The following is a 13,787-nucleotide window of genomic DNA, read 5'->3' on the forward strand; positions in this document are numbered from 1 at the left end:
AAGCAGCCATATTCACTTACATTCACTGTTCTGTGTTACTCAAATATGGCTGTCATAAAGGTCAACAGGTACAATGCGGCAGCAGAGAATGAAGGTTAATGTTGTGCAGAGTGGTGACATCTGCTGGTGGAAAACAAGTCTTACACTTAAAAAAGAAAGATAATTAGTCCTAATAACGATTATTTTGAGAATAATCGTAATCGTAATCGGTCGATATTCGCTCTATTTAGTTTAATCGGCGATCTCCCATTAAACGCCGATCAGCTGACGCATTTATTTTATTCCACGTAAGGGGGATTCAACTTTGACACGCATAGATTTACATAAACAGAGAGGGGGGGGATACGTCATATAGTGGCTATTTTACAAGCACCGAGCAGGTAAATCAGCAGTTTCGTTTTCGATAGGTGACGTCATTCTTTTCCGCGACTCACATGGTGTTCCTGAAAATGTTGTTTGGGGTGGAGACACATGCAAAAACGGGAGGGAGTTGTGTTTCCTGGACGACTTTGTAAAACTTACTGCCGACCTCCAAAGTCCAAAGAGCGGACACATACAGCCGGTATATGGGGGGAGGAGGCGGGCTGTGAGACAAAAGGTGCAGGTGTCTGTTTACACCTTGTAAAAGCTGCAATACAATGCTATCTCTTTACACTGTCTTTATGTAAAATGAAACCTATAAAGATTTGAATGTGTTATGAGCAGCCTAATAATGCTTCTTTTAGCACTTTGTTTCTAAGTAAACTCTGTACCAGCGTAGCCTATGTAATATTAACAGGGCCAAGTTTGTCTTGTGTGTCAAGGGTGGTGCCAAAGGGGGTTGGTGCCTCTGGTGCCTTTGGTGCCTTAGGATCCAAGCGTTAAGTGTACCGGAGCATTTACATTTCTGAAGGAACTGAGTGATACTGTGTAGTTTCAGATTAGGGAATAATGAGGTTCATCAGACTAATCAATTCGCTGCGTCGCCTCAGGGCTTCGACAGAGGTGGGAACATCAAGGATCCGACACTCAAATGATTCGGGTATAACCGTTAAGCTCTGGTGAGAGAATTAATGTTACTTATGTGTTTGTCCAGTGTATTAAAATTAAACTTGTAAGGTAAAAACTGGTTACATCAAAATCTTAAAGTAACACAAACTCAGTTTTGCTTATTCAAGAGTCTTTTTTTAATCTCTCAATTAAGCAGCTTTTACTAGTAATTTTAGGTTGAACTAATTTAGTTTTGTAAGTTACAGAAACATTCGTGAGTAATAACTTTTTACTGGGTATTGTGTTTTTACAGTACAAATAAATATTACAAAATGAAGTCATTCTTACTTTTTTAAAATGTTTTTTTAACTAAAATAAAATAAAGTTAATTTTACTCAAAAATGCTGATGTGATCAATTTCACCAATTGTTTGAGTTAAGTTAAGTTATCTGGTTTAACAGTGTGCTGGTAAAGATTAAATATGTCTGCGTCTTTGTGCTCTCGTTGTCTTTCTATACACTTCTTTACCATATCTACACCTGTGTCTGTTTTTCCTGGGGCTTCATTATTTCCTGTTTCCTGTGCTTCAGTATGTGTATTGATATTTTCTTTTTATGTATGTAGACGCTCTATCAAAGTATGTATACACATACAAGGAATCTGAGACCGGTTTTACTTTGCTCCAATTGTACATACACACAAGCTCGACAACGTAAACATAAACTACTACAGTGTTTAAATAAGATAAGAGGTTTTATTTGTCACATGCACAGTTATACATAGTACAATGCACAGTGAAATGCATTCTTTGTACCTGCAGCCAGTAGTAAAGAAAAACAAAATACTACTACAGTAAAACAGTAGTGATTGCACATAACACACACGGTAAACAATATAAGTATAAATATAAAACTAAGAAAAAAATAAAATAAAATAAATATATATATACACACACACACACACACACACACACACACACACACACCAAACATAACCTTGTAGACAGTAAAACAAAAGTTTAGTTGTGCAGTGTGTGAAGGATGCTGGTATAAATATTTTTGTGTAAGTTATTATGAGGTGTACTGTACATAGATGACAGTACGTACAGTACAGTGTTTTAATGGTATTGATAGGTTTTAAAAAATAAACAATAAGACTAAATCATTCACAGGTGCAGTGGATATTTGAGTCTCAGGGTTTGTTCCTGACACTGTTAATCAGAGTGATGGCCTGTGGGTAGAAACTGCTCTTGTGTCCAACATGAAACACAAATTTAGGAGGCACTAACATGTGTCGCTAGTTAAAAAATAAAGGCAATTCATCTATCTTTTATCCCGACAAAGCCATTCGTTTTAACTTGATTAAAAGAAAGTAATCTGCAGGTTTCGGTAGGGACCAGGTGGGGCAGGCCCCTATTGTTTGCAAACCCCCACCCACCTCTGAAATTTGAAACCATGCTCCACATAGACTTACTGTCAACAAGACAAACAAACCCAATACTTGCCCTTGGCCTTTCTACTATATATCAAGCCAACAAGGTGGATTTGGACGATTTAAAATGCCTAAATTATAACAAATCTAGCAAAGAAATAAGGTCAAATACAATACTCATTGCTACATGCTATCCCCTTCTCATCAATGCACGTACCATGTCTTAATTAAATGAAAATGTATGTTGAAAGTAAAATTATTTTAACAATTTATCTTAAATAACTGAATCAATTGTTTTACATTGACATGAATACATGAATTTTCTACATTAAAATAAAATCACAGACATCGAAAATATCCTCTATGTGGCCTTTAATTAAAAAAACAGCAGCAACAGTACACCTGTAACTTGTCTAATTAAACAGAATTCAATGCTGAATATGCTAAATGTATTTTACTTGCACGTAAATAATATTTGCGTAACTCAAATATTAGTGGCTGCACCCATTTTTTTTTTTTTTTTTTTGTTACAATTTATTCAATGTTTGATGTTGAAGAAATCTAATGGATTACATTACAGAAACCTGTCTTCTGTAACTGACTACATGTCAAAGACATCCTATCCAACGCCAGATAGCCCTACTTGCCTATATAGCCCGCAGGTTGTGACACAGAAACTGGTCTATTCAAACTAACTGCAACTGACTCACCTGTAAAGTAAACTCGTGTGAACGCGTGTCCTTGATGTCTACAAGTCGCTAAACAAAAAGCAACATGCACCGAAACAGTCACAGTAGCGGTTAAAGGATGCGACCTGAATATACTGTATACTACGTTCATGTAGCCGACTGACATTTGTGAGCGGGCAGTAGTTTTTTAAACGACACATAAACCACTTCCAGTTTTCAAAAAAGCCTCTCTCTTTTTTTATTTTTTTATTTGCCCCCGTAGCCCCCACCGCCGTGGGGGCTGGTCACGCCCAGCGATGACTACACACCGAGATTAACAAGTCCAATACAGGGAGAAGGCGCAGTAAGGAAGAGCAGAGAATGGGAGACGTAAAGGGAGTCGGGGGTGGTGGTGATAGGTGACATCTGAAGACTCTAAAGACACCCCAGCTTGGGTTTTCAGTCGTCTTCCTCACACCAGGAGAGCGAACAGGGACTGCGCTTTATCTCTGAGTAAGTTAAATTATACTACATGTTGAATACACCCTTCATTTTAACCTTGGAACTAACGTACATGCGAATGAGCTCGGAATAAGTTATGACACTTCAATGTGCGTATTTCTCTCCTGAGCTGACCGTAAAAACGCTCCTGCTTTAATATTCCCTTTATGTGACACACTCAGAAATGACTTTATAGCGTTGTACCTTATAGTAAGTTTATTTATATTGCCTACTTATTTTATTGTGTGTGATTTATTTCCCTTGCAAATGTTTCTTTAAATTCTTTTGTAGGAGATTAACAGTGTATCAGATTACCGTTGCCTGCTGTTATATTTGTGTCCTATAATGTAATACTTATAGGGCTTCTATCACGTACAGGCTGCTACAGCTGTTCCCAAGAAAAATATACTATAGGCCTATAAGAAAAAATGGGCATGATTTATTTAATAATTAATTAGGCTACTGAAATGGCGTTTTGCAGCTGTTGCAAATGCAGTTGGAGCTACAGAACCACAGTTGCCCACATTCATCCGGTCACATTGTCTTAACTTTCTTTTCAGACAGAATCTGCATACGTGATCTAAGTAGGCCTATAGAAATAGGTTTTATATGCGAAGCTCCCTCCTGTGTTATATAAGGCACTGTCCCTCCATAAGAAAAGAGTATTCTTATACTCACACACTGACACACTGATTGATTTTCCATCAGTCAAATTGTGCTCATTGGTTTAGAGAAAAAGAACATTTCTTTTGTAGCTGTGCTGTTAAAGATTAAGTGGGTTTTTGTTCAGGGTGTGTAAATACTAGCAAGACTTCAAATATTTGCTTTGATAAGGCAGTGTTACAAGAAACTTGACTGATTGGTGGGGCACTCTGGTTTCATGAGAACTTGTAACCAGTGCAAGATTAAGCCCTTGACTGCTCTGATTCGTGTCACTGTAAGCCTTTCGACATTGATCGTCAAGAGATTGGCTTTGTTTGAAAGGTATTTAAGCATCTGCTTGTTGTAAGACCTGTTGGGCCAATTTCCTCCTGAGAAAGGGTTTCCACTTCCTCATCAAGCAGAGTTTGTTCTGTGTGATCGCTGATGGTAAAATGAGGCGTATAAAACGTGTTGATAAGTGCAGCAAGTAGCAGCAGTATGTGCTAGGGTCTTTAGGTTTTGGTTTGTTGCTTAACTTCCTCTTGTACGATATAGGGCCGAAGATACGGCAAGCTGACAATCACATTTCACTGTCAGAAAAATCATTTCCACGAGGTGCTGCAGTTAAAAAGCTCTTTTTTAGAGAGATATAATATGATAGAGGTGCAGAGTAAGAGGAGGGATTTTAGACCCCCTGGTTCTAGAAGTCCCATTAATTTTTTCTTATCCAGCACATTTTGGCAAAAAACATCCAATAATTGATCTTAAAATTCTGTTTTTGTGCACCACTAATGTGTGTTTAGAAAACTAAAACTACAATCTTCAGCTTAAATCAATTTCATCTATAGACTTAAAAGACTTAAATTCTGGTTCAAGATTTTTAAATTTGCTACCGTTCTGATCAGCAAGGCTCAAGAGTAAGACTGTCAGTCTGATGCAAGACTTAAGAGTCCTATTTTGAACCTGCCATGGGCCTGGAGCTCTACCACTCAGTTTGCAATGCACAGCGGAAAAAGGTTGACATTAGAGCATCATCTGCAGATCTGAGCACGATAAGATCTTTGAAAAAATAAACAACAACAACAGGTTGTTCGATGGATGGAGTGACAATAAAGGTCTGGACAGTATAATAGAAAATACACAGCACGGCTTTAGCTGCAGAGAAGGTACAGGTCAGCGCTCTGCACCGGGTCGGGGGACAACATTTAAATCAGTTAAATATCAGCCGCCAGGATTTTCTTTTTATTGTGAAAGCTGCTCACACATCCTCTGACGAAACATAGAGCTGCAGCAGCAAGAGGAGGAGGAGGACAGGTGCTGCACCAGTTAACCCACTTCTTTTTCTCTTCCAATGACTCAACTCTCAAACCACTGTAAAGTATGCATTGCGGGTCATCCTATCAACCTGTGTTTGCAGATGGATTTAGAGAACGGACACAGGGCTTTAATGAGCGCCCAGCTGGCCGTGTGGATGCTGCAGCAGTTGGTGATTGCTTCAGGTCAAGTGTCGGAAATGTCTTAAGATAGAATTTAAAAAAAACAGGAACTGTAATGGGTTTACTTTGACAGATGCAGTTGTGTGATATAGGAGGGGTCAGACAGACCTGCAGCGAGGCAGCGTCCCACCTGGACTTGCCTCTTATTTTATGTTTTAGACCATGCACACACTCCAAGAAGATGTTCTATCCTCTGTGTATGCCTGAGAGGCGAAACCCAGGGAAAATAAGAATGCTAGTGACTTCAATTGCTTTTTAGCACACGATAATTCTAAAGGGAACTCATATGAGCAAAATAACATTTCTGATGAGCTAATTAATAATTATTAATCCAACAAAAACTGCAAAAGTATGGGGGGGGGATACACCCTTGGCCACACTGTCCCCTCTTGCATGTCCCTCTCACTTTACGAGTTAGGGTTAGGTTACTCCCTCTAAATTGTTTTCTTCCTGTTGAGCCATATGAGGTGACAAAAAGTTTAAACTTGTTACCTTACTTACATTGTGGTCAGAGCACTCATCTAAGTGGGAAGTGGTGCAGATGTTCCTCCAAAATAGTTCAGTTCAATTCAATTCAGTTGTATTTGTATAGCGCCAATTCATAACAGAAGTGATCTCAAGACACTTTTCAAATAGAGCAGGTCTAGACCAAACTCCTTATAGCATTATTTACCGAGACCCAACAGTTCCCACCACGTGCAAGCACTTGGCAACAGCGGCAAGGAAAAACTGCCTTTTAAGTTCTGCAGATAGTTCTGCAAGTAGTTCTTCCAGGTTCAATCTGGCCCAGTAACTTCCCCCAACAATGTGGTAGCCCGTATTTAGAGGCAAAACTCGCTGCACCAGTCAGTCCGACTTAGGAGGGGTAACAAGAGTATACACAATCCTCTACAAACACAATAACCCCATTTAATCTGTATTTTGAGTCACAGTAAATGTTCTGCCAAAAACATTTACACCAACCAAAAGTAAGTTAGTAAAACACAGAGCTCCTTGTAGTGAACAACTTTATTATCTGTATCAAGAACATTAAATGTGATTTTTAAGAAAGGTTAGTGCATTAACAATAAAAGTTTACATATAATTTCTGATATAGCCTTATTGAAGTCTGTGGACGTGTGCAGTGTTTAAATGATTAACATCTTTCTCATTCTCCTGTTGTGTAGTGGCAGTCTATATACAAACAATCATACAATACAACCAACAATGAACAATTCTTCTGTGAGTTTATTTAACGGACTCAAAGCATACAGAGATCAATGGTCTCCACAGCAAAGAGCAAGAAGCTTTTTGTTTTTTCAAAAACCTCATATGCTTGTTTTTCTCGTCTGTTGGTGGGAACTGCCCTGGCCCTAATTGCAAGTTCCTGACACCTCAATACTGGGACTGGTGTTTAAAAAGGCAAACACTGTGAAATACTAAGAGAAATAAAATGTAGCACCAAATTAGGCTGCGCTTTTAGCTGTTTAGGACCTCTTTAAATTCATTCAACTTCCCCATTACACTTCATGCAAAGTCTAAGTTGTATTTTTCCACTACAGTTGCAGCTGCCAGGGTGGGGAAAATGATGATAATGATACTGACGGTTTCATTCGCACCAAACAGGGTCCAGGTGCTGCTACTGTGCATGTTGGCTCACTGGAAACGCTCTGCTACACTAAATGGAGCTGAACTGTAAATTAGTATCATTGGTAACACCTGTGTTTACCCTACTATTTAAAGTCAAAATGGCTGTTGTGAAAAAGGTGTATTACATTCTTAACATTCTTATTGATGCATGGTGTCATGGTGTATGTCATCGTGTATTTAGGTAATCCCTAGCAGTGTAGACAGTTGTCTTTTAAGCAATATTTGATGTAGGGCTGCAACGATTACTCGAGTACCTCGATTACAAAGAATGATCGAGGAGTTTCGTCCGCCTCGAAGCCTTGTAAAACCCACATTTTGCACGGATTATTTTAAGTGTGACACAACGTGCTTACGTCACAGGCTATGTGTCCCCTACAACGCGGAAGAAGACGGAAGCAGGCTCTGTAACGTGTGTGGACAGTTTTGCTGTACAGAACGGCAGACGCCGGGACTGAAAATTGGAAGCAGTGATCTGTCTTGTTTTCTATTGTATATTTATAAGCAGGCTTTAATTAAGCAAAAGTATGTTTTATCCGATTACTCGATGAATCGATGGAATATTCTATAGAATACTCGATTACCAAAATATTCGATAGCTGCAGCCCTAATTTGATGTAGACTCAGTGTCATTGCTACACACATCCTCCTATCCTATCTCATCTTGTTTGTCTGTTTAGCTCGATGAATAAAAAGATGAATCATAATTGACATTTTGAAGCTATCATTTAAACCTCATCTCAGTTATTTTTATCCATGGCAGCAACGTGGCTCTAGGGACCATTGTGGTCTCAACTGAAATACTGTTATGGTTAACATTTTTTCGATTTTAGCAGAGGTCTCAACAACTCATGGGTGGATTGCCATGAAATTTAGTTCAAACATACATGTTCCCCTCAAGAGGAAAAACGAATGATATGTGATCGCATTCACACCTGTATATTGCAGTAATGGCAGCCCAGCTTGTTCTTCAAATGTGTAATTCTAACTGTGACTCCTTATTCTGCCTCAGGTTGGGAATCAATCTCGTCTGTGGCTGGATGGACAAAACAAAAGAATTAAGAAGGAAGTTCTTCTTCTTTTTCGTTGCTACCTCCGTCGTCCTCCTCTTCATCACTGTGAGAGCACCTAAGATATACGGGTCGACCCCAAAGCCACTTGGGCCTCCAAAGATTTGCCCCTTCCACATCTCTAAGGAGACCATCACCCCTCTCAACAATACTAAGCACTTACTAATATCAGCCTTCATGGACCAGAGAGTGAATGGCTTTGATATACGCATCATTGGGTTATTAAGGAAAGACTCCATCCAACCTCTTTACTGTCTTTTCTGCTGTGTGAGCCACTTTTCAACTCCAACTCCAACTCAGATTTTACAACACCCGGAAAGCTTTGGTTTTCCCTTCGTCACTACAGATTTCATGTGTCACGTTCCTCAAAACTGCAATCCCACACATGTTACTCTTTTGACTCAGCAAGACAAAAATAGTGTATTTAACCCAACTTGGCTTCCTATAAGAAACAAAAAGACTGAGGGGAACAGGGAGAAAAAGTTGAACTTCACAGTCTGCATCTCCAACCTGTTTGGAGACTACAACAATGTGCTTCAGTTTGCACAGACGCTGGAGATGTACAGGTCAGTACAACAACAAAGTCAAAGTCAGCTTTAATGTCAATTTCTTCACATGCACCAAACATACAAAGGAATCGAGAGGACGTTTCTCACTCTCCCACGGTGAAACAGATAAAGTGCACAGGCACAACAGACATTTTCTAATACTAAAAGTTTCACAACAGATAAGACAATTACTAATGCTAAAAAGATAGACAATAAAATATATAATACTTATGGTAGTGCAAAAAGGCAGTTCCAACGCCACAAACCACTATGTCTGACTAGAAAATGTATTTCCTGCAGTGTGAAGGCTGAGAGCGGAACTCTTTCTAAAGCATTGCTGAAATTGCAGAAATGAATTGCCAGATAAATCTCAAAGCACAAACTTTCTTGGTTGGTGAACCACTGTCCCTGCAGTACTCGCAGGGAGTGTGCACCTGCACTAAAACCACGACACCACTAAACACAACGGCAGCCATCATGGGGCTGCATGAGGTTCAGATGTCAGTTGACGTCTTTTATATATATATATAGCATAACAAAAAATGTCAGGTGAATACTGAATTTAAGAATTCCCTCTGCTAGACTGCAAATCAAAGTACTGCAAATAGCTGGCTTATTGACTGTACTTTTTTTTTTTAATCAAACAAGTAATTACAGTTCAAATATACTTAAATAGCTGGTGAATGTATATGTCTAATCCTGGGCTAAATGACATGTTTGTTTTATTTGTAATTTGGGTGAGCCAATTATTTAACGTTAGCCTCATTTTGTCCCAGGCTGATAGGTGTGGACAGAGTGGTGATCTATAACACCAGCTGCGGCCCAGACCTCAACCGCCTGTTGCAGATCTATAGTCAGGAGGGCTTTGTGGAGATGGTTCCTTGGCCCATTCACAAACATCTGAATCCATCTCGAGGCTGGCTCTTCTCAGAGAGTGGTGGGGACGTGCACTACTTTGGACAGATGACCACTCTCAATGAGTGCATTTACAGATCCATGGACCGGTCCCGCTACGTCCTGTTGAACGACATAGATGAGATTATAATGCCATACCAACACAACAACCTGATGTCTCTGATGAACATGCTCCAACAGCAGCATCCAGATGTAGGGTGTTTTTGGCAGGCATTTGAGGAATACAAATATTACATAAATATTCAAACATTTGCTATTTATTAATATGCATATTCTCTTCCCGTCTTTCCATGTTGTGCCCTGTCCTGTAGACGGGGGTGTTCTTAATTGAGAACCATATTTTCCCCAAGATACATTTTGAGCCAAGTGGGAAGTTTCACCTGCCTCAGTGGAACGGAGTGCCAGGGGTTAATATTCTGGAGCACATCTACAGGGAAGACCCTGACCGAAGTCGATACCACCCGCACAAGATGATCATTCAACCGAGGTATGCTTAATTTGTTAGACTGAAAAAAGTCTTTTTGTAAAACACACCAAAGTAAAACATTGTTCAAATGCTGTAAAACTCACAATAGCCCAAAAAATGCTTCAAGAAATATTGCTACAGGGACAACATATTGTAGCCCAACCCGGAAGTTGGCATCGCCGTGGTTCCTTCAACAAAAAGACAGTGGGAATTTTTTCTATTGGATTTTGGATTAATGCAGAAAATAAAATTTGTGGCGGACAAAACGTTACAATACTTATACATTTTGTTCAGCAAGATAATCTTAACAAATTAATACCACTTTTATGGTTTTGGAGTGTAAATGCGATCGCCAGAAGTAAAAAGCTCACGTTATATGGCTACAAATGGACTACACCACATTACAAGACTCCAATGATTTGTTATTAAAATCTGCAAGTTGGAAAGTTTGAGTGTAGAATAGTTTGCAGAAGTGAGAGTATAAACACAACAACGCTGTAAAAGCGGACTAGTGTGTTCAGCGTGCTGCCGTTAAATGTCGACTTCTGTAGTCTAATATAGCCACTTGTTTTTTAAGAGAAGTAAAAGCACAAACAATTCACAGGTTGGGTATTTACTGACATATTTTATGTTGTTGAACAAAAAAAAAACAAATCTCCAGTTTGCCATTCAGTCCAGTATATCTATATAATACATATATTTAAAAAAAAAATGTTTTAATTGTGTGTGTGTGTGTGTCAGATAAGGTTAGCAAAATACTAGCTAGCAAATCTACATCAATTGACAGCTTGTTAGTTACATCTGAGATCTAATGTTTGTAAAATGATCTCGCTAACAATTTATGAAGATTGGCTAGCAAGTTAGCTAACATTTTGCTAACATTAGCTAACTTAAGATGTGACTGTTTACTGTACTGTAGCGTATATGTAGCTTTTATTTTTAATCATCATCAAAATGTGGTTGTCCTTTCAACATAGACAATCTTTGCACATCTAAGTACGGGAAAAGAGAAATTTGACAGATTCCAAAAGGGGCGGGGTTTAAGAAGAGTCAGGATTATACAGTGTTACAGGAAACAACAGGTTAAACCAAGGATCTGGGCTGGGCTAAGATAATGGAAAAGAGACAAGGAAAGTATGATAAGGAGGCTAAAGATGAGGAGAGAGTAGTGTGTGTTTAAAAAAAAAAAAAGTTGAATACAGTGCATAATGTATAAAATACGTGGAACATTTTAACATCATCAGCTCAGAACGTTTTTAACCCTAACCCTGTAGCTTCATTTGCAGTGGTTATTTGTACCAGGATATAAATGTATTTTTTAAATCTTGATTTACTCAGGAAAGGTTCACTAGGAGGAAGAAACACCCTGATAACATTCACACTGTTACACATTAATAAAGGAGGGAAGGTGCCCAGTGCAACCACAGTGGTTGGCGTTAAAGACCTTGCTCGAGGACGCCCTAGTTGTTTGCTCATGAAATTATTCCCTGGCCACACATTTACTAGTGACCTGTTTTATTTCAACAAACCCAACTGTCTATTTAAATCAATATTTTGTTAAAAGTGCAACTATGTACTCCACCCACAGTTATGACCTTAAGGACCTTTTTTGTACCTTACAGGGTAAATAGAGAAATGATACGCAGCAGATTTAACACAGATTTAGAATGGTAGACACTTAAATCAGGAGAAGTAAAGACATTGTCAAGAGGCTTAGCAAGCTTAAATTATTTTCATCTACACACCCAATTTTTCATGACTGTCATAGCAAATAAAGGTAGTGACAAAGAATTGCACTTACCTGATTTATGTCTCTTTTGCGTCGCAGGATGGTGGAGCAGACTTCAGTGCACGAAGTGCTCAAGAATTTTGGACAACGATACAAGGTTCCTTTGGAGGTTTGTCGGATCATTCATGTCCGTGTGCCTCTGCGCGGGGGATTAAAGGTGGAGCAGCTCAATGTGGACAAACGACTGTGGGACTTCAGCGATAAACTGATTCCCAATGTGGACAAACAACTGAAGAGAGCAGGGCTGCTAAAAACAGAGGGCCAGAGCTGATGGATGGACAGATGGACTAACATAATGAACATGTTAAATCCGATGATGAATGTACACCCTTATTTCAAATGAATTTCATTTTATATCTGGGCAGGGGATGTGAATATCATTGCCATTGTTTTATGCTGTATGTTTTCTGAAATGCTGTCTTATTTTGCACTTAATGGCCATTTGAATGACTCGAATGCTGCTCAGTTGTCAAAATTTAAAGAATTTCAAGCACTGTAGATATACTATGTGGTATAACGGTTTAACGGCAGAACAACAATGCCCTGCTAGGACAAGTTCACACGTGCTGACTATCACCTGCTGACAATTAACCACACACACTTCTTTGCTATTGGTTGAGGCTGTGAGGCCTTGCGATGCCTACGACTTTGCCAAAGTTCACTAGAATTGAACTTCAAGCAAAGCAAGGATGTAAATTCACACTTGTGACCAACCGTGCCTATGTCGCTGAGTCACGGCCACTTTTCAAATTTGAGTCCCTAATGGAATAGAAGAGTTTTGGTTCGTTTTTCACCGGGAGAGTTTCATGCAGTGTTTCATGTCATGTAACACGGTCAATAAGACAAATTAATGAGACTTTTCCATGTGGAACAAGAGGGCGCTCTGGCAGCAGTACACTTATGATCCCACTTTGCAAATCCATTCTGTTTGATTCTTACATACATCTTAAAGACTTTCACTGTGACTAAAACTCACTAGATGTCATTGCATCTGAGATTCAAGTTGATTTCTACAGGACACCGCAAAGTTGGGGTTAGACTGAACCACGGGTGCCGTTTAAACTACAGCTAAGGACACAGCAGTTAATGGAATGAGAGAGCAACATCAGCCCCACCAAGTGAACACATTTAATTTTATTTTTGTATTCACTCTCCTTTTTTCTCTTCTATTGGTCTCCACCAACTCCTGTAGGAAATATCTGGCTCCTTAGCTCTGGTCACAAGCTAGTCATTAACCTTGTCTGTCTGCCATTTGCTGAGTGCTGAGTGTAACAGCTGCCTGCTGCTGCCAGAAGCAAGGGTTAATGAGAGACTGAACCAAGTCTGAAAGTTGGGGGCTGTGAAACAAAAACAGTGAGCTCAGGGGAATTCTGTGTAATATATATATTTAAAATATTTGTCCTGGCAAATATGCTGTACCTAATGGAAATACAAGAGTATTAATAGCTCATTGTTTGTGTAAGCACCTGGTTAAATGACCCTGTTGTCTTGGGAGTGGAGGAGGATTCAAATGTTTATAATTCCCTCAGGATATATGTGTTAATTTATTTACCTTTCATTTTTAACTGGCTCATTGTGAAATAAAAAGCTCATGTTTCCGACTTAAGTAAATAATTGCCTGAACCAATGAATATCTGCACCTTTCCCTGAAAAACATATGCAAATA

The 13,787-nt window shown here is 39.1% G+C and overlaps 1 protein-coding gene across 2 annotated transcripts; it reads left to right on the plus strand.

The window, feature by feature from the left end:
- The first annotated feature begins 858 nt into the window (after window positions 1-858).
- LOC127353521 (glycosyltransferase family 92 protein F13G3.3) lies at window positions 859-13,722 on the plus strand. 2 transcript variants are annotated; one of them, XM_051382787.1, is made up of 5 exons: window positions 859-1,040; window positions 8,346-8,969; window positions 9,728-10,058; window positions 10,178-10,353; window positions 12,161-13,722. In XM_051382787.1, the coding sequence occupies exons 1-5, from the start codon at window positions 931-933 to the stop codon at window positions 12,390-12,392; spliced, it is 1,473 nt and encodes a 490-aa protein (XP_051238747.1). In that variant the 5' UTR covers window positions 859-930; the 3' UTR covers window positions 12,393-13,722. The 2 variants fall into 2 exon arrangements, with proteins under 2 accessions (XP_051238747.1, XP_051238757.1); XM_051382797.1 differs by lacking the exon at window positions 859-1,040 and adding an exon at window positions 3,385-3,581.
- Window positions 13,723-13,787: the final 65 nt, after the last annotated feature.

This window comes from Dicentrarchus labrax, unplaced genomic scaffold (assembly GCF_905237075.1).
Source record: "Dicentrarchus labrax unplaced genomic scaffold, dlabrax2021, whole genome shotgun sequence".
NCBI lineage: Eukaryota > Metazoa > Chordata > Actinopteri > Moronidae > Dicentrarchus > Dicentrarchus labrax.